Source organism: Chaetodon trifascialis, chromosome 4 (genome assembly GCF_039877785.1).
Source record: "Chaetodon trifascialis isolate fChaTrf1 chromosome 4, fChaTrf1.hap1, whole genome shotgun sequence".
Classification (NCBI taxonomy): Eukaryota; Metazoa; Chordata; class Actinopteri; order Chaetodontiformes; family Chaetodontidae; genus Chaetodon; species Chaetodon trifascialis.
The window spans coordinates 3,850,629-3,878,230 of NC_092059.1; the positions used below are offsets into that span (position 1 = coordinate 3,850,629).

A 27,602-nucleotide genomic window follows, 5' to 3' on the forward strand; every position below is an offset into this window, starting at 1 on the left:
CCACCCAAGCCCGTCCAGCTGTACACATACCAGAAGTTGCAGCAGTGCTATCATATAGACCGTGGGGGGAATTCCGCCTGTCTCAGACTGCAGCGTGCGCCACTTCAGCAGGAACAATGGCAGGCTGAGCTCTGAAGCAGGTGTAATGTTTCAGGGGAGCAGGTCAAAGTGCCTCTGTCTGAATGGTGCATAATCACCATTATGTGTAGTACAAATATTCAGTATTATGCAGGCTGACTTCTTCACAATGGAAGCGCCCTTCATGAATGGCTGCCAGCAGGACTCCTCCTCCTCTCCTCACTGGCTGGGTGGCCGAATCTCAGCCCTGAGCATCAACACCTATGTTGAATGTTTGCTGACAATGCAACTTTAAAAACTACTTATTAAAATAGCTGTGCCTTTTTCAGAAATGACAACAGTAAAATACATATTGCTTGTGTGGAATATGAGTAGTAAAATGAGTATCATAGTGGTTGCTGTTGTCTCCCTGCAGACTCCGGGACCCTTCATCTCGTTTGTCCTGGAGAGAGAGCTCATTCCTCACCGCCATGTCCCAGAATCAGTCAGCACAGACAACTGACTCCTTCAGCCAAGATGTATTTAACCAACTGTTTGATATGCTGGACCAGTAAGTGAATACTACAAAAAAGAATGTAAGAAAATCAGCGTGCTGGAAATGCAACAATAAACTCAGCATGACCCGTCCCTTGTGTTTCAGATCATCCATCCATTCAGTCCAGCCCATTGAGTTGAACTTCACAGACAGTCCAACAGATGGGTCTGCAGGCAACACCATTCAGATCAGTATGGACTGCATAACCATGCATGAGCCGGATGAGACACTCACTGTAAGTATGTAGGTTTGCTGTTCAAGGAAAGCGCTTTGTATAGTTTGTCACTCGCACTTCCTGCTGCCTCAGACCAAGCATGTGCACATATAAAAAATAAATGTATTCAAAATTTCATGATGTACTTATGATTGTATGACCCCATTGAGCTATGCATGTAATATGCTAATCAACCAGTAATCATTACAATTAACCTGAAACTATAATTTTTCAATGAAACTGAGCAGAGTATGTTTTTTATGGAATAATAAAGTTTAAGCAGTGACCTTTATGGCGCTGGCATTATTCATTTCCAGCTCATTTCGTGCTGAGTCAGTAACCTTCACATAAGCAGTGTAGATGTCGGTTTTATGCCCTGTGAGACCAAGGAAGATACTCTCTAAACCATTCATTCAAAAACACACAGATGATGTCTTAAAGCCATGCATTAAAAAATGCTGCTCTTTCCCTCTAATTCACCAAAAACAAGGTGGTGTAATGTTTAGTGGATGATTTTTAAGTTTATTATTTGTGCACTTGGTTGTGGCTGTTAAATACATGGACCATCTGAGCTTACTTTCATTCTGAGTTAAAGGAACTTCCAGTGGTAAATTCCTTTCGTTGTACAGTATAAAGTGTACTTTCAATTTTCATATCACTGATGGAGTTTCCCCTGGACTGTTGTGAGAGTGCGGTGCAGAGCAGCTCAGCAGCCAGTGAGTTACGCTGCTTCATCTGTTTTTGTCTTGAAATGTTGTCTGTAAGGTGATATTAACTCATTTAGTTGTGCTTGACCTGCGTGGCCCTCAGAGGCGGTCGGTGGTAGAATGTGCATTTAGACAGTCACATGCCTGATGATGAGCTTTAGGTAGTGTTTTTTTGTGTGTGTGTGTGTGTGTGTAATCAGAATGAGCTTCCTGTGATAACACAAAACAGACATTCATATTATCGAGTAGCCAAGCGAAGCGCTGTGATAAAAACCTTTTGGGATTGGTTTGATGCACTGTATGAACCGTCCTGTTGGAGCTGCAGACAGGGACATATCTTTGCCAGCTCTGCTACTGAGAGATGATGTGCATGTTCCCCTCCCTGTGTAGGAATGCTGTTGTCCAGCCAGGGTGGAAAAAAAATAGCAAATAAAAATTGTGTTCAAGGAGCTGAGTAATGTTACCCTGTGCATCCCCCAAGGGGGCCTGTGCTCTCTTGAACTGGTGATTAATGGCCCCACCCCCACCACCCACTTTCCTCTACACCAAAGAGGGGCGTGGTGCAGTGATTGGCACGCCAGCAACTCGGCCACCATCCGCGTGGGGCTGAGAGCCCGCTGCCGTGGCGGCTTGCCAATCACCAAGCCCCAATCAGTCAAGTGTCTGTTTTGATGGAAAGGGGCGGTGGGCAAAACCGCCCTCCCCCTCCTCCACCCGTGTGGAGGTGTGCCTCTTTCATGAGTCATTAGAATGCAGCTCACTGTTTAGTGCCCTGGGGGACTTATTTGTATTGTGTAGGGTTTATGTTTAATCTGAAATTCCTTTTTCTTCTGGATTTTTTTTCTGTAGCTGCGGGGCAACAATTTAACGCAGCACCTGCCTCTCTTGCAGAGGTCCCAGCTCTCATCTATCAGTACGTGTCTTCTCTACGCAAAGGTGGGGGGAGGAGAGGAGCAAGCAGAGGGTAGAATAACATGATGGAATGTAGCAGAAATAGTGGCAGGAGAAACGCTATATCCTACCCCAAACAGCTGATTTTACACTCAGATAAAGCTCTGATCAGCTGTGCGTGGAAGACGCAGTGTTGAGCTGAGGCACAGAGGTCCTTTTCAGACACAGGATAAGAGTTTAAACTAGTTTACAGCAGAGTAGCTCAATCAACACTCGACTTCTCTGGGATCTAATTACATGTTTGTGTTTGGATTCGTACTTTTTTCACCACACCTTTGGGTTTCTCATGTGTGTGATTGCAGTTGCCTCCTAGTTCAGTGTTTAAGCAGCTGATGCCTTTTCTCTGTTTTCTAAGTTTAACAGAATTTATTTAATGGTAATGCCGTCATCTGAAAAAAAGCTGCCAATTGTGGTGCAATCATTTCCGTTATCATGTCAGTATCGGATGTGTCTTCTTTGTCATCGACAAAGCTGTCTTTATGAGTCATCACATCCACCTTACCTGAGAAAGGTATATTAACAATAAGTCCATCTTGCCCTTTGTCTGAATACGCAGACGCTGTCGGTAGCTGTACCTCCCAACCTACTCCACTAATGTTCTATTTCTTTTTTTTAAGTTGAGTAACAAGAGTAACTTCAAGCTTAACTTGGATTATTTAGTAGGGACTCTTATTGTATTAAATCCAAAGTAAGCCTGTGCATTAAACACCCAACGATAATAAGCGCTTCTTTTATTTTTTTTCATGCTCCACCAGTTTGCCTCCAGCACATTAAGAAGTGTTTTTTAAGGCGTAGCACCAAGGAACGAATGCTTGCCACGGTCCACTTGAATAACTGTTGAGTCAGTGAGTCAGTATGAAACCTTGTCTGGCTGTGGATGTGGGGATGATACCACATGAGCCCCTATTACCCTTATCTCTAGCACTTTTACATTTTCTGACATGGGTCCTGCAGCCTAGACCAGGCTTAACTCTACCTTTATGCAGCAGTATTATATCACGCCAGCTTCAACTGAAAACTTGCAGGTCACACCCTTTGAGAGAGAGTGCAGGAATAAATCCTTCAGCAGTAATCCCATAAACACCAGTTATCCATATAGATTTTTTTAAATATCAGATTTTAATTCAGTACTTTCCAACATGCATAAGAGTTAAACCAGACTGAGTTTTCAGTTGGAGGAAAAAAAGGGCAGTTGTTGACTGAAGTGAGCAGGACACATCATTTAAACAGCAGTATTACAAGTAAATGGTTTTCTTTGATATCAGAAATGGTATGAAGACACAAAGAACAATACTCCATGATAGGACCAGCTTTGGGACCAGTATTCATTTTGCTTTGTTTCTGGGCCTTGGTGACCAAAGAGTACCAGGAACTAATGAGCAGCGAGTAACTAAGTTGAATTTTCTCTGCATCTGAGGAACTGTAGTGATTACGCATATTAGACCAATAACAGATTAAACAGCAGCATCTTTGTTTGAGATGACGACAACATCACAGAGGTCTTAGAAATGCACCGTGGCGTGACGGACGTTTGGAAAGCGGACGTGCAAAGAGATTGAAAACACCTGTTTCTAAAGAAGTGTTGAAAAACAAACAGCAAATAGAGCGTCTCTTTAGTTATTCAGTTTTCAGAGTCGTAGAGAAAACTTCTGCAGCCAGTGCTTTGCAGCAGTCTGAACAACATGTGCATGTGTTGTGTGCATCTTGTGGCCTGTGTTTACCAGTCAGCTCTGTGCAGTACTTCAGTCTCCACCCTGAGAGTACCAGTAAAGTACCACTGTTGAAGTTTTTGAAGGCCTAGAAACCCAAACTAGAAGGATGGTCCTGTTGTTGAAGCGCAGAGTAACTTCCCTCCGTTCCTAAAAAGTTTAAAGTGGTCATTGAGTCATTAAATGGATGATAGCAGTGTTTGTATGAAGTAAAGTACTCGTCTATGGTACTGTTATCAAGTCTGTGTTTATCAGTGTATTTCCCTGATCCTCAGTGGATATAGTCACTGTGTTTTGTGTTGTTGTATTTCAGCGTTTTCCTCTAAAAGTGTGGAACTGAATTCTGCTCTCAGCTACAGAGAAATAAAAACATCTGTTGGGCTTTTTTTGTCAAGTTGAAGTTAAACCGGGCTGTTGTGGAGCACCTTGAGTTTACATCCGTCCGAATACTTATGTTTATTTCACACACACAGCTCACTGTGCTCATTGGTCACCAAAATAACCCCGTCTCTGCTGCGGTCGAATTACAAACTTCCCCCTTTACAGTGTTTTTGGAAGCTTTTAAAATGAGTTTGTCCAGCAGATAAATGAGTTTAACGAAGAACAGCTCAAGCTTAAATGTCTTTTAAACCGGAGCATTTCAGGATTTTGTGGCAGCTCATTGTGAGGGTTTTAGGACTTGCCACCCAAGTGATGCTCTCTCTCTCTCTCTCTCTCTCTCTCTCTCTCTCTCTCTCTCTCTCTCTCTCTCTCTCTCTCTCTCTCTTGCGTCTGTCATTGTGGATGGGAGCTTGCACTGTTTTCAGGTCAGGTGTCTGTGCCTTCGTGGCCACTGCAGCCTGACACTTGATACTGAACTAATCTAGCTGACTTAAGGAACAGGCACTTTAAAGGGGAAAAACTTTAGAAAAGCCTCTTTTGTCTGAGCCCCTGGATCTGCAGCTCTTTAGCTGCTGCCCGGTCTCACTCTTCCTCCTTTCTCACCACCTGAGGTAATGCAGTTAACAGAGAAGTGACTGCACTCTGAGTTTATGATGGGCAGGCAATGTGCTGCAGGTGAACTGCTTTTTAGGCTTGTAAATTATAATCTGCAGTCTGCAGAGAACGTTTTGTGCCACAAACAGGCATCATGTTAGAAGTATTTCCATTACGGGTTCGTTATTGTCTGCTCTGTTAAACAGTGTAAGATAAATATGAAATCAGAGTTTGAGATATGAGTTGATCTCTAGCTCTCGGCCTGGATCTCAGCTGCAGGGTTTCTGTTTTTCTGTCCACATGTCCTGGACATAGAAATTCCAGCCAAATATTACCTGTGTGTTTATTCCACTTAGGACCATTTCATAGGCAGCTTACACAAAGAGTGCTATCATCAAGACATCTAGATTTAAAGTACATTTTTTACTCGAAATTAGTTTTTTCTTGCTTATATGTTATTTTCCCAATCAAATAAGTCTGTCAATAGACTCAGTGCATCTAAAACTAGCACAAAGAGGCCGTTGCACTCTTGTAGTTTCCTAACTGGTCCACAGCTTTTGCAGCAACTGGTGCAGCCAGCAGAGCACAGTGGGACCACGGTGCAGCTGAATGGAAAACAGACTTTCAGATATCAGAGTTATTATCACCGGACGTTATGACTGGAGAGATTTGAATATGTCTGATTCAAAGAGATTTTCTCAGCTGCATCATGTACCCAGTACTCTGAGTGTCCTGCGTGAACACAGCTGCTGTTCTGTATTTTAGTACAGCCTCACCCTAACACTGAGTGCTCTAACTTCTTTTCAGATGCCAGTGTTGTTTTAAAATAATTAGAAGTTTGTTTAGCTAAACTAATTATCACGCTGGGAAGCTTTGGCTGGGTCTTCACTGACGCCTGGGTCCCTCGGGAGGCCAATGAATTGGGCTCTTTAAAGTGTTGATTTGCCTTTGTGACAGGCTGACCTGTAGGCCCGTGGCCCCGGGGGGCTGAGCAGGGTGTGGCTGGTGATTGGAGACGCTGACTTCAGGTCATAGTTGTGTTAAAGTTTTCAGACAGCTTTCAAATCATTCTGACCACAGGGCAAGTGTTTTGGCCCTGTGGCTCTGTAGTATTAGAAGTGATTTGCACCCCACTGAGCAGTCTCCTGTTTGTCATCACTGTCCACTCGTGTGCATGTGCAATACGACTCCACTCCAAATTTCTCGTACAGTAGATGATTGAAAATGTGACAACTTTGAAAGGATGAAAGTACAAACCTTCATGTGAGGATTTTTTGCTTGTTAAGCAAAAATCTCTGTGATGTCTGGGAGACTTAACAGCTCCAGCCATTTAAAGTTTTTGTGCTGTAAACTACAACAGTATAGAATTAATTTATTCGAGATTTTCATTGGTTTCATTGGAACAGTCACATTTCTCGAGTGGTCAGTGTTAGCGCCATTACAGTACCTGAGCCACAATGCATGTTTCCAAAACAGATCTACATCAGTCATCTCTGATAGATACAAGCAATCTACAGGAGTCGCATTGTGTTTCTGCGTCTTTGCATTGGAATAGCTAAGGGGATGCAGCTGGGAGCAATTCTTATGCTAACTAGCTGGTGTAGGTATACTCTCCCAACCTCAGACGGCACTTCTCACTCTGAGGCTTTCAGGCCTGATGGATTTTTCTCTTCATTTGTGTATTTGTTAGTCTTTCCTATTGTCATTCACATTTATTTGTTCTTACCCATGTGGATGAACTCAGGAGTGCATTGAAGGGCTTACTTTAAACAACTTCAGGTACAAATGATAGAAGAGCAGTGCTATTAAGATAAAAATATTCCTAAGTGAAAAGTATTTACTTTTTTTTTTTGTATTTTTAGCTGCTTATTCTATAAATAGTAATTCGCTCTTTAACTAACTGCTCTGAGGAGGCCTGCAGAGCCTCAAAGGAAGGATAAGGAGACGGCGCTTCTTCTGGAGATGGGTGTGGACTCAGGTATTGGACAGGTTGTCCTTAGACCCCTCCCCTCTCTTCCCGGTATATATGACCATCCCATAGATTCCTATAGAAGCTTCTGCTCGTCCACTTTGCATCTGCAGTCCACATCACTCCTTTAGAGTGAGGAAAAGAGATTAGTGGAATCCTGGAGCCAGTGGAGCAAACAGCAGCAGCTCTGCTCAATCTCAGCGCCAACATGTTGTACCTGGAGACGGGGACCACCACATCTTACACTGAGGTAAGACGCCCGAGGAGCCGGTGATGGGCCGTCTGCCATCGCGCCCATTCCTTCGGTTGGTCCCCCAGAGCTCCACGGACTTATTGAAATATCACATAAGAGTAAAAGGCCTTGTATTTCGGAACTTATATCCGTCCTCCAAATTATCCAAAATCTTGGATTCATCATTTGTTAAGGGATTCTTTTTGGTGTAACCCAGACGTTTAATGCTGATTAAGTAAATGAAAATGACATAAATGGCCTGTTAAAATCATGTAACGAACGCTGAGAAAGACTTAACGCATTGCATTTGACAGCATATGTGTGTTGCCGTGCACATCTGTGTGCATGTGGCAGAGTGGGGGAATGTAAACAGCCGCAGAGTCTCTTTGAAAACTGCATGTCCTTCATGTGAAATGGCTGCTACCTGGCTGGCCGTGGATTTAGTCAGTCGATGTGTTTACTTTGACTGATTGTTGTTGTTTTACATGTTAGAAAATGTGACTTCCAAAAGGCTTTGGAGGGTTTGGATCTTCTGCTCCTTTCATGGAAAAGCTCAGGGAAATATAAAGAATGAAAAAGTAAATACAAAAACACCATAACAGAGTTTATTTTAATGATTAGAAATTATTCTGGTTTTATTTTGTTCTGTATTTGATTAGAAATTTAGAGGATTTGGTGGGACGAGGAGGAAGCGAGCGTCTTTCTTCAAGATTCCTGACGTCGACATTGAACGTTCTTCTTTCACAGACAAAACAAACCATAAATGGCAAAAAAAAGTTTTTAATGCATCACTCTGCATTAAGTTTCTTAGCTTGAAAAAAATCAGTTTCTTTTCCCACTTTGAAAGTGGAGGCCTCATCATTAATGCATCTGCAGAGCTTGATGTAAACGCTGAAATCATGTGTTAAAGTAAATGAAATATGAAAATAAGTAAAACTGAAGTTACTTTCAGCTTCTTTTTAAAAATCAGACAACATGGCTGTCTGATGAGGGGAGCTGTGTGATGTGGCATCAGTTCAGTTGAAACACAACGGCTCAGTGGCAGGCAGAAAAATGGCCCTGCCAGACTTTCAGTGTGTCAGAACAGAACTGTTTGTTAAAAAACAAACACGAAACAGTCGTTTGTCAGTAAGTGTAATCTAAATGAAATACATGCTCTAGTTTCAGATTTGGCCATTTCCGTTCTGTGCTCAGGTCTCATTTTTCTGTCTTTCCCTGCTTCAGCAAACTTCTGTGTCGTGCTTCTCTCGTCGTGTTTTTAACAACCAAAACCTGCATCCAAACCGAAGGCAGAGCAAGTGAGCGGTGACTGACTCTCAGATTGCAGGTTGCAGATAGCAGGTGTGTCAGGTCACTGTCTTTTAAGTTGTTGAGCAGGGGGTCTTTAAGTGGTGTCCAGCTCAATCCCTGCAGTGTGTGAGGTATCGGGTTCCCCCGTCCCCAGTCTCCTGGGAGCCGCTGCAGCCATTAGAATGTGGCTGGCCAGGCGTTGCTGTTTAGTCCAGGATCGTAATTGCTTTAATGGTGTGTTGACGTAGATACAATCACCTGCTCTGCCCACCCCAGCAGGTATAAGGTGTAGATAGACCCCCACCCAGCCCCACCTCAACCCCCAACCCTGTTGAGCCTTTAATGCCTCCATCCCCTGTGGTCACTCATCACAGTCCCCTAGAAGCTGTTACATGCTGGCCCAAGGTGCATGGAGCAGGTCACCAGAGAGCCTGGAATGGGAGCTATTCCCCCCTCAGGCCAGGTCTGCTCCGGTTCCTGTCATCTGTTGGTCGCACAAGCTCTGGCTTTATCAGCACTTACACTTTGTGACCATCTCACAATCACAGAAACAGGAATTTGTGTATGTTTAGTCATAAATTACGAATCTAGTTTATGGTACCGTGTGGCGTTTGTGGTGTTCGTGGAGGGCCTGTTATATTTGCAGTAGAGCAGAATCGTGTATGTTTGCTTCAATATTAATTTATTTGCACTATTTATATTTTTTACAACTACAGAACACTTGACTAAGATAGTGATAGCTGGAGAAATGTGTATATAATTTAATTTTTACATTCTTCTTTATTTGTTCCTCCTTTTGTTGTCCTTGTTCTTTGCTGGGTGTCTATACTTGTATATGTGCAATGAAAAACCCAAGTCCAATTCCACATACTTGACCAGTTAAGCCAATTCTGAGTCTACTAGTGGACGTATTTCTCGCACAGTTTTAACAGAAATCACTGAATCTTTTGCACCTTGTGACACTCAAAGTAAGATATTAATCAGAAACCAGTCATAACCTCTGAACTGACAGAGACCTCGCAGACATTCATGTTTCAACAGGATGTCACTGCGGTAGAAACCACGCTGATTATAATGATATACGAGCATCATCATCTTTGTTAAACCTACTAAGATGTCTTCGTTTGCCCATTGGTCTGGCAATAACTACAACACAAACAGTAATATGAATGTGTCAGTGTGACATACCAAATGCCACCGTGTTGGCATTGGCTATAACTTCTGCATTAGTGCCGACATGTATTTCAGTAGTCTTTGATTATGTGTTCTGGATAATTCAGATTCCTACATTGTAATCAACAGGCCATTACTCTGAAGGTCAACAGTCTAATTTTCCCGTTGGTCTGTCACGCTTACCCCAGCATTTATCTCACACAAAGAAATGAGCTTGAAGGCTTCAAACAGACAGCAGAACCGTTGAAAAACTTTATTAGAGGCTGTTTGGGATGTCAAGCCTGCTGATTTACCGTGTTCCTGCTTAGCAGCCTGACATCCCAAAGGCCTAAACACAGCGTCGGCTATAAACAGAAGGAATTTTTAAGAGCAGCTAAAGTGGTTATTAAATGGTTGCTGTATTATAGTGGAATAAGATCTGATGAAAGGAAGGCCTGAAACTCCCTCGCAGAGTCTTTCTTAAAGGCTGATATCCCACTTCCAGTCAATTAAACATTAAAACACGGTGAGTTTAGGTGAGGCTCTGCTGCTGGGCCTCACTATCTGGTCAATTATGGCTTTATCTTCATCTTTGATCCTGATATTCATTTAGAGCACGAGGAGCATTATCCACTACCCTGTATTTAATGTAAAGTATTCTGTGTCAGGCATTCTGCTTTTATCTGCATTTGGTCTCTGGCCAACATCGACCTTTTCTTCAGAATAATAATTTGACATTGATAATTGGTGCCTGTCACATCCGCCTCCACAGCCGTCAGCATCAGGTACCGGGGAGGCTGTGTCATCTCTGAACGGATGAGCGCCTCAGTGCCACTGCAGTGAATTGCACCACAGTTCAAAAGAAACCCGTCTTATATCATGATCGCTGACTCTGCATATACAGGAAAACACCATCTAAACAGGAAGTTGCGTCATCCTGTTAGTCCACATGCAAAGCAGGGAATGTTCCCCGGTTTCCTTCACAGAGGTTAAAGCGGGTGAATAAAAGTTCATGAATAACTTATTTTTAGTCACACCAGTTTGAATCATGTCCATTTTCCCCTCCTTCAGATCAGATGCACAGAGCTTCTCTTCTTCCTTGGCAATACATGTGTGTAATTAGCCCATTGTAAGGGAGTGTGCGTTTGGGGAAGCCTCACTCTGCTGAAGGCTGGAGGGTCTGCACCAGAGTGGAGTGTCCTTTCTTTCCCTCTGTGTGTGTGTGTTCCATTCACAAAACACTTGTCTCCTAACACCTGCATGCCCAGCGTGATTGTTCTCCAGACAAGCTCTTATAAGCCCTGGTGTCATTGTTTCCGGGGGGTTAAGCAGCCTTGCGCCGCACACGGTGACCCTCATCCAAACTGCGAGCTCCCCTGTGGCGCTGTTGCACAAGTGTACTGAGGTTGACTCAGATGACCTCTCTCAGGTGTGTCTGTCTGACTGTGTGAGTCTGTCTGCGCCTGTGTGTGTGTGCGTGTGTGTGGATCTGTATGTAATAAAGCAGCAGCATTGCTTCATATGTCACCACCGTGTTTAATAGTTATATAGCTCACCTAGTCTGTGTTTTGTTGGTCATCTGGCACACCACTAACACCTGGCAGTGCAGTGGGTGTGAGCCGGACAGCTGTGGTCAGCCGTGCTTGAAATAAACAAGAGGCCCTGGAGAGATTAATGGCTGTCTAAAGAGCGAGAGCCATGGCACCTCGTCCAGGAATGTGCCATTTATAAATGGAAAGGAATGGGGTGAATGGCAAGCGGAGCAAGCAGGAAGGGGCTGGCTCAGACCCAGGTGTACTCTCCATCCAGTTTAAAGGCAGATATTTTAATTCCATTCCTCCCGTCTGAATACTTGTGGCTGCTGAAAAGGGATCAGAAGGCGAGGTAGTCAAGTTTGTAGCACAGCTCTGATCCTGAAGCTCGACTGATAACTTGAGTGATTGAGTTATAAAATGAGATTTTCCGTGTTCCATTTCTGAGGCCGCTGATCTCAGGAGCGTTAACACATTGGTTCAGGAAGGATCCAGACCATAAACACAACACAAGGAAAGATGGTTTATGTTACTGCTAAACCACGGACCCTTTTTTTTTTTTTTTTTTGAAACAAGATCTCCACTTCCTGCTTTCATCAAGTGTCTTCACCACCTCCAGTCCTCGTTTGACATGCAGTATTCTGTGATTAGTTTATTGATTAGTTCCTGTTAGAAACCATTTTAAACACACTTTCAGGACTCATGGCAGCGATTTTTAACTAATAACCTAGAACATATTTCTTTTTTAAAGGTCAGTCATCAATTTATTTGAATGCATTTAGAAGATTTTATCATGTTTTCATATCAAACAGGCCTCAGACAGCCCTTGCTGGTCTCACAAAGCAGTGTGTCTGTTTGCATGTTTAAGGTTCTGCTTCCTGTCTGTCACTTTGAAGCACACTGGGATTCTTCCGTAATGACTGAAAACATTCCTCTGTCCTCGCCCCTCTCCCCCGTCCCCCTTTATTTTGTCTCCAGTCGCAGTACACAAACCTGGGGCTCCTGAACAGCATGGATCAGAACATTCAGAACGACGGCTCGACCTCCACCAGCCCCTACAACAACGACCATGCACAGAACAACGTGACAGCCCCGTCACCCTACGCCCAGCCCAGCTCCACCTTTGATGCCCTTTCTCCCTCACCGGCCATCCCATCCAACACAGATTATGCGGGGCCCCACACCTTTGATGTGTCCTTCCAGCAGTCTAGTACAGCAAAGTCTGCCACCTGGACGGTAAGACACTCATTCATCCGAGTAGTTTGTCTTCTTTGTCCCTCTTAGTCGAGCAGTATTCAAAAAAAATCTTGCATCATGTCACACACAGAGAGCCAAAGTCCAGTTTCTGCTCCTAGCTAGCCTTTGTAACACTAGCATTTTTAATCCAGTGGGTTTTTTGATAGAGGATATGTCTCACCGCTCTTCCTAAAAAACTGAAATCTGTTTTCCAGCAGTTTTCTGCACATACTTCTTACATGAAAGGGTATCTGCTGCTGCACTGGACAGGAAAGAGTTAACACGTTTTAAAGAGATAAATCAACATTTTGGGAAAGACACTTATTTGCTTACTCAGATCAATAACCATTCCTGTATTTATCCATTAAATATAAAGCTTCTGTCAATTAGCTTTGTTCAGCACAAAGACGGGAAACAGTGCAACTCTGTCCAAATGTGACGAGATCCACCCACCAGCACCTCAAAAGCTCATTATCTGACATTGTATGTCTGTGTTCAGTTTGTACAAAAAGGTTTTGCAGCCTTATATTTAATGTACACACGAGAGAATTATCGATCGTCTCATCTCACTCTTAGTAAAGAAGTGTAAATGTCAAACTGTTAATTTAACTGTTGATTCAAAAAAGGAAGCACAAGTCTAATCCAGTGGTACACTGTCATGCTCCTATAAGACAACTCAGAGCCAGGTAAGTTGGTAATCACAGTGCATGGACCTCATATTTTCTTTCTTTCGTGACTGACTGTTTCATACTGGGTGATAAACCTTTAAAGGAGGGTTAGGGTTAGGGTACCCTGCCTACTCTTTGGCATTTCTGCTTTATTGGATAGTGGTAGCTGGACAGAGACAGGCAGGAAGGGGAGGGGATAAAAAGAGGGTGACATGCAGCAGGAGACCCGAGTCAAGCCTTTGGCATATGTCTGAAATATGAGTTTTTCATGTAGTTTCATAGAGTTTTGTATGTGTCATATATATGCGGACCCACAGAGACACATTTATGCACCAGCTGTCATCGTAACAGGTCATCCTGTGAGGCAGTGATTTGTCAGAGCAGAGGTTAAAGTGACACTTCTAGCCATGAACTCCTTATCTGACAATCTGCGCTCCAGGCAGATTTAGGTGCACATTATTTGAAAGTCCTGTGTTGCACAACCACATCTGGCAAGGAAGAATTTCACATGAGATGTATAGCTTCATGACTAATCCTCAGGCATTTTCTCGTCAAGGCTGAGACATTACGCTTCAGTGGATGGAAAGCTGGAGAGGATGATCTCACAGCATAGGCTGTCTCTGTAAGAGACGTTCACATGAACCTCACTTAGCTCCAGGTGATCATGTTCTGGCCATGTTGAAGCTCACAGCTCACAGCTTAGGCAGAGTTCACTGGCACTTTGTTGATGACAGAGGTAAACAGGCTCAACAGTTGGTCCAGGTGTGGTGAAGTCCTGTGCAGCTAGATGTCACCATGTGATGCTCTGTAAACCTACACAACCAGCTCCTCCTGCTCTGTCATTATGCATGACAGGGCTGAGGGACAGCTGTTGCATCAGAGCCCCACCTGCTCAGTTGTTTATGTGTCTGCTGTGTGTCGACACTGTCACAGCCACACAAGTTCGGCGAATGGATGCACCCTAGCGGACGCCATCGGTGACAGAGGTGTCACCCTCAGACAGAGGTTTTGTCCTCGTGTGTCATTTTTTTGGAGGGTCCCTGGCTGATAAGCAGTGTGTCACACTTGCATGGCGTCCTTCTTTGGCTGTGTGCGACATGTTTACGATTTACGTAATGGACCCTCTTTGCAAAAAAAAATATTTGGAGACATTTCAAATGGCAATGGTAGTTAAAAAGGTCTATCATTAGTGTAAGTTAAATAACAATAACTGTCGTCCCAGTCAGATTTGTCCAAAGGGACTGTTGTAAAACCTGCTGAGCTTAATGCGGTGAATTTAATGCACTGTGCCTTCCAAGTAAACAGGCTGAACTCAGGGAGTGCTCGGCGCTGATTCCTTGGCCACGCCGAGTGTGGGACTGTGACATTTACCCAATTCCCACACTGGCTGCCTCACTCATCCCTCTCATTTTCACAGTCCAAAAACAAAAGTGTTTGTCTGCTGTGCAACTGTGAGGAGGTTAAGAGTGTGGTTTGTGAGCGGCACGCCCCGCAGCCTGAGCCGCACTGGTTTAGGACACATCCCCACCAGAGACACATGTAGTGCAACAGACTGTGTGTCCCACAGTCATAACACATGATGCAACACTGGTTTGATTGGTCTGACTTAAGGTGGAAATGGGACTGTTACTTATTATAACTGCAATGAGTAGAGTGCTTATCTCTCCCTGACGCCTGGGCTACATTTACTGCTTTATGGGATAATTACCTAAAAATAACGAAAGCGCGGGAGGTTTTACATACTTAATGTTTCTCTGTTTCTCAGAATCAGCCTACAGGACTGCTGAATACATCTCTGAAGATGAGAAACGACAACGAGAGCTGAAAAATACAGCGATAAAATAAAAATAAGAATGAATGAATCTGCTAACTGTGATGAATGAAGTGGTCCTTTCCAGACCTGCGTCCAGCATTTATGACTCCGTTAACTCATCCAGATGTTGTTAATTATCCCTGCGTGATGGTGAAGCTCATTCAGATCCAATCTGATCTGTTAACGCTGAGCTACAGACACACTTCAGACCCTTTGTTTACTGTTTTCTATCCCTCCAGTGTACAAACACTGAAAGAACATTAATACAGTCTCCGAGTTGTTTTCTCATTTAATAACCAGGTAAAACATCATGCGCCAAAGATGCCTTACGTAGCTGCAAAAAGCAGTCACTTAATCCAAGCGAAGGGTATTTATCTCGGTTCAGCCTCCCTGAACGTTGTTTTGTTGGGCTGATCTTCCATCGCGGCTCACAGAGAGGGTCATTGTGCCTCGTGGTCGACAGCAGCAGTCAACCGAATTCTAAAGAATTGTGATTATAGCGTTGGTTCCCATCCCGAAGGAGGCTCCATCACCTGATCTCAGGAGATCTTTCACAAAGCTCCCATAATCTCAGCCCAATAGCTCAACTGCTGGACTGACGGACTGATGGCAGAGAGCCACTAAAGATGTCACCACCGCAGCTTTGCTCTCTGCACAGATCTGCTAATGCCCCCTTTTTGAAGGCCTGCGGGATCTTCCACGGGACTTAGTGGACTGTGTACTGTGCTTTTTGATGACTGTTCTTATGGAGACACACCTAATCCCTAACCCACACCTTAACCTCTTCCTGTCTAGGATGACTGTGACACACACACGCAGAGGTGCAACACGTCAACATTTCCCAGAACTGCTCCCACACAGTTTCCTTGTTGGCACTCCTGCAGTCTCCATGGTGCTCCCTTTTTATCATTTAGGCAGACAAAAAAACTCCTGGCCAGGTGAATACATGAGTTAAAGTTATTTCACCTCCTTCGCTTTCCTGAGTTAATGTAGTGTCGCAAACGAGGCAGCCATTGTTGGGGACTGATGCCACTATTGTGAGGCCGAAGATTGGTTGTGTTTGCCATGTGTATTACCTGCCACCACATATAGTCGTCGAAGAAGAAGAATGTCATGGTTTGGGCTATCACTGGGACGCTTTAGAGCCGGGGGGATTACAGTAATGGATTGAGGGCCTGTAGATAATACTTGTGTAAATACTGTGTGCCTCTTTCCTGAACCCTGTGCTCTTGGAGTGGGCTCTGTCTTTTGAGAGAGTTAAGCTTGATGGTTGCATCTCACATTGCGCCGGAGGAGGAGGAGGAGGAGGAGGAGGAGGAGGAGGAGGAGGAGGAGAGCCCTTGAATGCTCAAAGAGAAGAGTGTTCTAGCGAAAGGCAGCAAGACGCAGCTTGCCCCTGGAACATCTGCGGGCCCGTCCCACGCCTCACGAGATGGGGCTGAGACTTGTTTGTGTCAAGAAGCTTGTCACGACTCGCCCGTCACAGCGAGACAAGCCCTAAAAGCTACAGATGGGAAAAGGTGGAGGGGAAATTTTTAAAAAGGCAGAGTTGAAAAGGTTTTTTATGATATGGGCTATGGGATTTCTCCATAATCGGTGTGGAAAAGCCCATTCTCTTACAGTTTAGATTACAAGACTTTTTTTTCACCCCTAACAACCCCGAGCAGATTCCTGCAGCAGTGAGTTCCCGCAACAGAAAGCAGGATCACGCTGTCGTTGTATAAATACAAAGAAAGATATTAGTCTGTCATCAGGAGACGACGATCAGAACCTGCCAAATCCTCACTGAGATTCTGGGATCTCTCAACACAAAAACCACCGTTGTGTGATGACTGAACTGTAGAGCAACACAAACACGGTTGCAGCTTTAATACTTCCTTGAAGGCAGACGCAGGTTTTAAAAATTATTTGAGCGAATTAAAAAAGAAAAAGAGCGGAGGGAAAAATGTTCTTCCTTCGTACGTCCCCGCCTTTTATTTTCAGTTTCCAATGCAGTGAGGTCAGTTGTAGTTGTAGTCCTCTGCTGGTGAAGACAAGGCTTCGATCCGCTAATCCCAGGAGTGACAGACGCGTATTGGCCTCTGTCAGCGCTGGCTCCATAAACATGACGCCACACGTCAGTGTACAGATTTGCCCCGGGAGAGATGTCATCGCTGAGATTGTGGTGCTGATGACTCCAACAAAACACTCTTCTTCTTTTCAAGAATAACGTGTAAAGGAACGTCACTCTCCTGTAAATCTTTACATTTCGCCCCACATTCATTTTTTTCCAAGACACAGGTGTTTTACTTCTGTTTCAGAGAAAAGAGGAGAGTGAAAAAAACTGCATTATTGAATTAAACGGGTTTGGGAGAAGCTTTAGGCATGACATGACATGTCAGGTATGAAGAAGACAAGACCAGAGGCGCCAAACAGTGCTTGTTTAAGGCCTGATGTTTGTCAGGACTTGACTTCTGCATGCGCCCGCAGCGCCTGTCAGGGAGAAAAGAACGCTACAGCTGTGGGCCTGCCTCGACCTGCGCTCAACGGGAAGTGTGTGTTTGTGTGTTCAAGTGCTGCATGTGTTGGAAAGTAATTGCACACATGCAGCACTGTACAAGCATCAGGACAAATTGTATGTTGCATGCAGTCAGATCATCAGAAGAACATTTTTTCATTATTGCGCCAGCTTACGAGCTGCGGCGGAGTCGACGGGCGTCGTTTGATTTGTCCGCCGGCGGCGTGCAGCAACAGTCTGGGTGGGTTGTGTTTGCGCACACAGCCACTGCGGGTCATTCATTATTTCCCTCCGTCTCACGGCCACACGGGCCGGTTGAGAGCAAACGTGTCACGTGTGGTTCCAGCAAACAGTTAGAAAAGTTTTCTTTCAAATGATTGTGATTAAGCGGCTCTGCATTGTGCGCTCTGTGTTCCTTGGCTGCGCAATGCACACTGTGACCAATGAAAGGCTCATAATTACATGTTAACACCTGAGCACCGCACCCTGTGTGAGCCACTGAATCCCATCAGTCAACCGGCTGTCCTCCGCCCTGAGCAGTGTTAGCTTTAGCCGGGCGCTGCTTTCAGCCATCAGCAGCAGCTCCAGCTCTCACTGCTGAGCAAACAGCACCAGCAGCACATAGGTGTGTGCCTGAAGTTTGTAGCTTCAGGGCTGGGATGGTTCGTGTGTGTGTTTGAGACAGTAGGATATGATCTAAACAAACTTTGGTTTTCTGCGTCTCACGTCTTTGATTAGATCTTAGTGGTCGGAGTTGTGCTGTTTTCGCCTTCAGCTACACAAAACCAGCTCCCTGCAATTACTGCAGACAGTCGCTCTGACCCTCACACAGCACATCTCTCTTTCGCTTTGCCTCTTAATCCGCCGCTCTCTCTTTCTCTTTTGCTCTTTCCCTGGTCTCTCTGCTTGGCTTCTCCACCTCATTTAGCTGAGTGACGGAGGCGTGCAGGGGGTATCGGGTTAGTGGTGAGGGGACAACTTCAGCCATTCATCTTCTTTTTTTTGGAAAGCTGCTTTGATTTTAAGGAAGTCCGCTCAGTCATTGTGTTGACGTACACGTACCCAGAGCCTGAATTGTGCTCATCTGTCTTTATATCACGCTAACTCGACGCATTCATGCAAATCAGACACTTGACACTGATTTTATTTTTATAACCTCACTGTCTTCTTTAAGACTTTCCAGCAGCGAGCATTAGCAGCAGTCTGTGTCAGTTCATCCTGTGCATGTACAGTTTATAATGAGGTCACTTGAGGAAAGAGCGTAGCTGAGAATTTGGGTTATTATTAACTCGCCTTTATTAGCGGATCCCATCTCTGCTGAAACGCACGGCGGTGATGTGTTAGAGCGCGACTATGGGAACGAGAGGTGCTGTTTTGGGTTCGTCCTGATGAAAGGAAAGGTTGTGCCTGGGGAGCGGAGCAGAAAATGTCCGTGCCAAGCTTGTGTAATATTTAAAGTCAGCACAGATGGGTACTGGGATGAGCTCCCTTTCTTTGGAACCGCACTTAATAGAGGTGGAATTTTATGTTGCGTTGTTCTCCAACACAGCCCCAAGCGGTTTTCACAGCGTTTGCTTCTCTTCACTCAGAAATGAACCTGACAGGGAATTTTTCCCCTCCACCCTCCACCCAGTGTCTCCTGCACAGCGAGGATTTAGAGCTGTGCTTACACAGCAGTGATTTGAATGGTTTGTTTACACAGTTGGGTTATGCCCATTAGTAACAATTCAGCCTTTCTGATGGCTTACTGGCTATCAGTTCCAACAGTGCCAGGGATCAAGGTACATTCATTTTTCATGACTCCTGGCTCACAAAACTTGAATGTTAGCCAGTTTGCGTGAGCTGCCATCACTTTTTGGCACCCGTCAGAGATGAATCTTCTTTAAGTCCTAAAAACTGAGTCATTTTCGTCCAACCCCACGAGGAAAACTGCACTCCACCTTGTGTAACGTTGGCTCGCCAGCCGCTTCAGAAGCCTCGTTCTCTGTGATGAGCAGCCATCAGATACTTTAGCAGTAGACTCCTCCCTTGAAGATGAAAGCCAGGCCCAGTTTAATTGCTGCTGGAGGGGTCCATTTTATGGCGCTCCTCGGAAGTCCCAGAGGCTCTCTGTAAGACATCTTTAAGGTTGCCCAACACACACCCGTGACACCAAAACTTGTGTGTGTGTTTATTTAAGCAGGTCATAATCACAGTCTTGCCTTTAACCCTTTTTGCTTCGGGGGAAACCAGAAGTGCAGAGTCCAGTCAACAGGTGTTCCTGAGCTCCATCTGTGCTTTTAAGATTTAGGCAAAAAGACATTTTTCTTATGAACTTTTCCCCGAAAATGTTTCTTTCTTCATTCATTTATCTGCACTTTCATGTAATCTGTTTCCTCCTGTCTCTTCCAGTATTCAACAGACCTGAAGAAGTTATACTGCCAGATCGCCAAGACGTGTCCCATCCAGATCAAAGTCCTGACCACCCCGCCACAGGGGGCCGTCGTCAGAGCCATGCCTGTTTACAAGAAAGCCGAACACGTGACCGAAGTGGTGAAGCGCTGCCCGAACCACGAGCTCAGCCGCGAGTTCAATGACGGTCAGTTCTTTGAGTCAGTGGAAAGACAAACCCCGGCAATGAGCCGTTTCTGTCCACAATTAATGACGAGACTTGTGCCGCCTCCAGGTCAGATCGCTCCTCCGAGCCACCTGATCCGCGTGGAGGGAAACAACCACGCCCAGTACGTGGAGGACACCATCACTGGAAGACAGAGCGTATTAGTTCCCTATGAACCTCCTCAGGTGAGCTGTCCGTCATCAAGTCCAAGCCCTCACGTCCCCAACTGTTGTCCTCCAAAGCCCCTCAGAATGAGCGCTGCTTCAGCTTAATACAGGAACCCACATGGCCTCTGTAGGTCATGACAGCGTACGATATTTAATGAAAAGCCAGGCTGCATTAGCTGCTTTCATTTCATCCTTCAGTTCAGGTGTCTCTTCAAAGCGTTGACTCTTTCAAAGGCCGTCGTTTGACAGCTTTGACAGTTACAGGAAGGTCCCTGATGCAGTGCCAGCAAAAGAATAATTGAATTAATCAGCAAACACTCTTGAATCAGGTGGATGAGTCTGTTTCACTCTCCCCAGTAGATGATGTTTAATGCCTAATGTTGACTTGAATGGATTGTGCAGTTGTACCTGACTTTAAAAGACTGTCCGCTCTCACTGAAGCTAACCCTGAAATAGATAAAGAAAAGCTGTGCTCCTCAGTGTGTAGAGGCGAGTTTCTCGCTGTGTCAAATGCTCCAAAAAACCTCTTCAGGCTGCATCTGACGTCACTTCCAAAGCTAAAATACAGCAGCCTCATTTCATTAATATTTAAGTGGATCAGCAGAAGTCTTAACAGCGACCGGCTGCTTTTAAACGCAGGTGTAACCTGTGAGGCTGTGCGTGTTCCTGTTTCTGTTTGCTGAGTGAAATCGCTCACCGTCCGTGTCGCTTTCCTTTCTCAGGTGGGCACAGAATTTACCACAATTTTGTACAACTTCATGTGCAACTCGAGCTGCGTGGGTGGAATGAACAGACGCCCGATCCTCATCATCGTGACCCTGGAAACCAGAGAGTAAGAGCCCTGCCCCCCTCAGTGACCGCCTGTCTTCCTGCGGTTCAGCGGTGGCGTGTTTCTGACCCGCTGTGTCCCTGTCTTCTCCCAGTGGTCAGGTACTCGGCCGTCGGTGCTTTGAGGCCAGGATCTGCGCCTGCCCGGGCCGCGACCGGAAGGCGGACGAGGACAGCATCCGGAAGCAGCACGTAACGGACGCCACAAAGAGCAGTGAGGGTACGAAGCGCCGTAAGTAGGGCTGGGGCCGGTGGTGGGCTGACAGGCTTTGGTCTGACCTGACATGCTGCCAGTGTCGAGGACCCTGAACCGCTGCGCTCGCTAACACCCGGCGCTCAGTGAATGCCGCTACGCTCTCACTCCTTCCCTCGCTTGTTTCCCCCTCCTGCTCTGCCTTAGGCTAGCTGTTAGCACGCTGACCACGATGCTCACGCTTTCCTCTCCTCTCTGCAGCCTTCCGCCAGGTGTCCCACGGCATCCAGATGTCCACCATCAAGAAGAGAAGATCCACAGATGAGGAGGTTTTTTGTTTGCCTGTGAGTGTTTCTTTGCTGTTTCAGGGATTTGCTTTTAAACGTTGTTCTGAGTCTGAGCTGCTCACTGACCGCTGCCCCCTTTTCTTTGTGTCTCTAACAGATCAAAGGCCGTGAAATTTATGAGATTTTGGTAAAAATCAAAGAGTCTCTGGAACTCATGCAGTTTCTGCCGCAGCACACTATAGAGTCGTACAGGCAGCAGCAGCAGAATCTCCTTCAGAAGCAGTGAGTACCTGTTCGCTCTCATACTGAAGTGATGGTCATTTCTTCTCAGGCTCGTTGTGAACGACAGTCCTGCATCACGTGCAAAGGTTCACCCTCACATTCAAGCGCACTCGTTTCCTTGTGCTGTTTTTGAGCTTCTCGCCCTCACAGCCGCTCCTTTGCTTGTTCATAAAACCCTTTTTTTTTTGGATGAAGTTGCTTTTGTTTGACTCTGCACTGATTTAACTGACTTGTTGCTGCAGCAGCAGATCGCACTGATAAAGGCTGCGCATGAGATTTCTTGATTCATCGCTGCCACCAAAGCATCGCAGCTATCAAGTAAAAGTTGATAGTAATTGCTGTAAAAGGGCTGTTATCCAGCGTTTCCCAGCAGCTGAGAGTTTACCTGGAACCAGCTCCGTGCTTGGAGGGTGAACCTTGCATCGAGCAGAGCTGTTGTTTTTTCTCCTCCTCTGCTCTCTCATGGGACGCGAGCCAAAGCTGACGAATCGTGACAAATGTACCTGGCTGTGCTTTGTTAAGGAGAAGCTTCCAAAGATCGGTGGTAACGCCTTTGGGTGCTTTGCCAGGTTTTTGCACAACAGCACCCAACAAAATCCGTGCCTTAGCCTCATCTCTTCACCTGAGCGTAATTAAAACTGTCTCAGACGCACATGTTCACACACACTTTTCCTCGTCCACGCCCATTTCACTATAAGCTATGGAAAAGAGGAGATGGGTGTAAATGATAGTTTGACAGCCCCATGATGATAATTATTGCTTATGTTATAGTTTCCCATTAAGAGACTGGCAGACAGCCTCAGTGAGATAGTGCTTGCATTTGCTGGTTTTCACTTTATTTCTGTTTGTTGTCGGCTTTCTGACGCTGTCAGACGTTCAGAGCCGTGATGCGTTTCAGGGTTTAGAGGGTTTTCTGAACATTTTAGATCCTAAATTCGTACTTTTCTCTCAGTCTGAATGTTAGAAAGGAATATTTCTCTCCTCTGTTTGCTTTTCATGCATGTTTTTTTCTTAACTCTCTTCTGTAATTCACTACTCGTCCGATGTTTCCGTCACAGCCTTTCAAATAAAAGCTTCTGTCAGCAGCAAACGTTTCGGGCCTGTTTCTTTCCTCACGCCGTCGACACACAGCGGCTCTGACGCGCTGTCATCTGCGTTTGTAGACTGCCATCTTCTGGACGCTGCGCTCAGTGCCGCACGTCGACGTGGTTTGAAGCTCAAACTTTGTGCAGTTCTCTCTGGTTTTGAACTTTTCTGGGGTCACTCTTCTCCTCTTCCTCCTGTCTGCGAGCCCTTATTTCTGCTCTCTCTCTTCTCTCTGGTTCCTCCCTGCAGTCTGATAAAAACCCGTCTTGGTAGCCACCTCGTGGAACCTGCAGGAGAGCAGAGGCGGCGCTGCAGCTCCTCCTGAAACTCTGCCCCACATTCCTCCTCCTCCTCCTCCTCCTCCTCCAAGTCACACGGACCTCCTCCCTGTCTCCTTTTTATCAACTTTGATTTCCTCCTCCCTCTCTGCCTTTTCCTGGGATTCTGCACTGAGGACTTTTGAACATGTGTTGCTGCTGCACCGTGGTGGATTATCTCCTCAGAGACAGTGTCAGTGTGTCACGCTGGACTTTGTTTATCCACTCTTGACGTGGAAGTCATAGATTATGATGTGTAGACTGATTTGCATGCTTTATTTTTTATCCATGAAAGAACATTTTGTAGAGTTTCCTGTCGTGATGTCATTTAGATTCTGTCTGTGAACATTCAGCCTGGCTGAAGTTGGACAGGAACCAAGCATAAATGTCTGTTTTTCTATTGTACTTGACCTACAGAGCTCATTCAAGCCAATGTGTTTTGCCTTTGCATCATCATGAGAGCTGGACTCACACTGTCTATGTCGTGGGGTTTTTGGGGGGGAGAGACTTTCTTATTGCGATGTTTTTGCGAATGCTGGTCATGTTTTGTAAAGTCACTGCAGGACAGTTAGCGTGTTTGTTTGGACTGCAGATGCTCACTCTGGGATGGACGGAGCACGTCTGAACTGCGACCACTCTGTTTGAAACAGATTGCTCTCTTTGTGGCTGCTGCACTTTTACCTGTCACAACATAATAAACGGCTTTTACCGCTTGAACTCCGTCCTTTTCTTTTCCTGCTCTGCTTTTCCATCATTGAAACATGTGGTCAGCATGAGGAGGAGACCCTCCCCACGAGCCCCAGAATTAAAGTTAATCACTGTAATATTCTCAGTCACGTTTACTCATTGTCTCCGTTGAAGGACAGCACTGACCGGTCGTGTGTCATTAACTCTGCTGACGGTAACGGCCTGTAACCTCTTCTCTCCCGCCGCAGGACTTCAGTGCCGTCTCAGCCCTCGTATGGTTCCTGCTCCCCAACTCACGGGAAAGTCAACAAGCTGCCGTCTGTCAGCCAGCTCATGAACCCCCAGCAGCGTAACACACTCACCCCGTCCAGCATGTCTGGAGGCCTGACTGACAGTAAGTGTGCCCCTCTGCTTCTCTTCCTGTCTGTCTCAGGTCGTGCCCCCCCACCCCCCACCCATCCCTCCTGGGCTCATTGTAGACTTATACAGCATGTCAGGGCAGGCAGGAGGGGACCTGAACGCCTCTCTGCCCCCCTCCCCACAAAGCTTCCTCCTCTAAAAGAATGTGATCCCTGTGAGACTCCCCCGCAGGACCTGTTAGGATGCATCATGTATCATGTTAAGAGTAACCTCTGCATGCCCCCCCACCCCCCCACCCCCCATGTGTTTCAGCTGACGTTACGTAATCTCTAAGTCCCAGAGCAGTAAGATAAAGCTCACAGTAGCTCCTTTTGTCTCTGCAGTGTCTCCCATGATGGGCACTCACATCCCCATGAACGCTGACATGAGTTCACTGAGCCCCACACACGCACTGCAGCCACAGCTACCCCTGGTGCCTTCCTCCCACTGTACCCCCCCTCCTCCATACCCAATGGACAGCAGCATCTCCAGGTACCTCACCGATCCACCGAGGGACACAGAGTTCACTCTGAAACCCGTCAAAATGACTCCACACAGCACTTTAAAAACACTGACACAGTAGAGATGTGATCGAATGTGATCCCTTCGTCTCCTCCTGAGAAGTTAGCGTGAATTTAGCTAAAACAACCTCCTCAGCAGGCGCTGGACCAAACAGGAGACACTGAGACAAAACACGTCCATCAGGTCTTCATCAGGCACAAAGCAGCACATTATAGATACAGACTGTGTTAAGTGACAGTAATCTGCAAGTCATGACTGAGCTGAAAGGTCTTCAGAAAACAAAACAATGAGCCATAATCAATCATTGGAAATAAAAAAGTAAGGAAAAGAGGAAAAGAAGGAAATAAAGATACATGAAAAACTGAAATCAAGAGAAATAATAAATTCGTTTTTCACGTTAATGTGTCAAAGTTTGCTTTTGTCACCTGTTGTATCCACATATCTGTGTGTGTATAATGTGTGTTTGTGTTTTGTGCCTGATGAAGATGAAAATGTTGCACAGTAAATAAAAAAAACTGAGCAAATTCAGCTTTTCACCTTTTCACCTACTGAAAAGTTACAGGACGTCATGAAGCCGTTAAAGGTCCAGTGTGCAGAGAGTTTAGCAGAATAAAATAAAATCTTCAGTTACAGAATCACATAGAACAAACAAACAAACAAACAAACAAACCAAACACTGACTCTGAACCAGCGTTTGTCAGCAGCGAGCAGAGTGGAGGGGGGGGAGTCAGATGGTTGCAGTCTGCAGTGTCACCACCAGATGTCACTGAAGCCCTCACACTGGACTTATTATGAATTAAATTGTACTAAAAAGAAAGACAGACAAAAATCTAAATTCTGCCTCGTAAACACTTTGAAAACCTGCAGATCTTCAGCGCTGAGATATGTTTTCTTCTTCATCGTCACGGACACCAACACGCCCTCATCCCATAATATTTTTAAATGAGATCAGTTCAGATGAAACCAGGATTACGGCCAGTGTTGGTGGGTGCAGATACTTAAGATAAGATAAGACTTAATTAAAGTGTTCCAGGCAGCAGAAAGAGTATCAGGAATATAAAAGGAGACACAGAAGGGAATAAAATAAAAATAGAAAATAAAAAATCTACCATACATACATACATCCTATATAAAAAAGGGGGGGGCATTAAAAAAAATAATGCTGCTAATGGGAAGAAAGACAGAATTACACACAGTTTGAGTGTTTTTCACGACTGCACGTTAGATAAAAAGATGTGACGGTGTGTGAAAGACGCCGTGTGAGCGTTGACCCCTGGACGTCCGTCTCAAGCCCCTCCTCTGTTCCCTCCACAGCTTCCTCTTACGGCTGGGCTGCGCAGGCTGCTTGGACTACTTCACAGCACAAGGCCTAACCAACATCTACCAGATTGAGAACTATAACATGGAGGTGAGCCCTTGCCTATCCAACACGAGTCATTTGATGGGTTAGAGAGAAGAGTGGCTCCGCCTGCGCATACTAACGCTCCCCTGTGTAATGACCATTAGGACCTGTCCAGGCTGAAGATCCCCACCGAGTTCCAGCACATCATCTGGAAGGGCATCATGGAGCACCGACAGGCCATGGATTTTTCCCCACCCCCCCACATAGTGCGCACCACCAGCGGGGCGTCCACCGTCAGCGTGGGCTCCTCGGAGGCCCGCGGCGAGCGCGTCATCGACGCCGTGCGCTTCACCCTGCGCCAGACCATCTCCTTCCCGCCACGCGACGAGTGGTCTGACTTCTCCTTCGACCTGGATTCTCGCCGCAACAAACAGCAGCGCATCAAAGAGGAGGGCGAGTAAGACGAGCCCCGCCCCCCCCCCCCCCCCACGATGTTCCCTTTTGTCATTTCACGCCCGCCGATGGAGCATTTCACGATAAACACGGTGTTAGTGCCACTACTGCTGAGAACAAAGTACATATTCAAATAGAACTGCACTTATTTTCATTGTTTTTCAAAGGTGCATTTTATGTTCATGTTTCTTGAGAGCACTTCAGAAATGCTGAGGATTTCAAGGCTTTGAGTTTTAAGTGTTCATGATTCATTCCCATGTTTAAAGCGTGACTGGAGACGACTTTCATTAGAGGGCTTAGTAGGGCTTCTGTTTGTGCTATGGGCCAGAGCAAAAGTGTATTTCAATTTGTAATGGATTTATATGTCTTCACCATTTTGGTTGTGCAAGCTAGTCGACTACACTGGTTCTCTGTGCAGAAGTCAGCATTGATTGTATACATGTCAAACATTTCCTGTCAGAAGTATTATGTTAATTGATGGGCAATTTCTGCTGGACTTTCATATTGTTCTTTTTTTTTTTGTTGTTATGTCTGTTGTGAGACCAATGCATGGCGTGTTTGTGAAGTACGTGTGTTTCAGTGACAGACGGTCGTTCATTTGATGTAGCCATATATAGGCCTAATGCTCTTGACCCAGTGTTTAAAATACAATGACTGATGTCCTTTTGCGTCTGTGGCTCTTGTTTTTTTTACTGCTGTGCAAAAGTGGTTGATTGCGTTTTAAGAGCAGGCTTCTGCTCTTGCTGGATGCTTAGCACGAGTATTTTGTTTTATTCATGAACCATGTTTTGGTAGAGGTTTATTTCATTTCATAACTGGCCAGAACTTATTATGTAAATGTATATAAATTTGTATAGTTGTTTTTTTTCATGCTCATGCTCCCTG

The 27,602-nt window shown here is 45.4% G+C and overlaps 1 protein-coding gene across 7 annotated transcripts; it reads left to right on the plus strand.

The window, feature by feature from the left end:
• The first annotated feature begins 548 nt into the window (after positions 1-548).
• Positions 549-26,872, plus strand: tp63 (tumor protein p63). 7 transcript variants are annotated; one of them, XM_070961652.1, is made up of 13 exons: positions 549-628; positions 719-848; positions 12,323-12,580; positions 19,950-20,136; positions 20,224-20,339; positions 21,044-21,153; positions 21,245-21,381; positions 21,604-21,686; positions 21,787-21,911; positions 24,250-24,395; positions 24,727-24,892; positions 26,237-26,330; positions 26,429-26,872. In XM_070961652.1, the coding sequence occupies exons 1-13, from the start codon at positions 549-551 to the stop codon at positions 26,723-26,725; spliced, it is 1,929 nt and encodes a 642-aa protein (XP_070817753.1). In that variant the 3' UTR covers positions 26,726-26,872. The 7 variants fall into 7 exon arrangements, with proteins under 7 accessions (XP_070817753.1, XP_070817747.1, XP_070817748.1 ...); XM_070961646.1 differs by lacking the exons at positions 549-628; positions 719-848 and adding an exon at positions 7,239-7,388 and having other exon boundaries at positions 24,724-24,892; XM_070961647.1 differs by lacking the exons at positions 549-628; positions 719-848 and adding an exon at positions 7,239-7,388.
• The last annotated feature ends 730 nt before the right edge of the window (positions 26,873-27,602 follow it).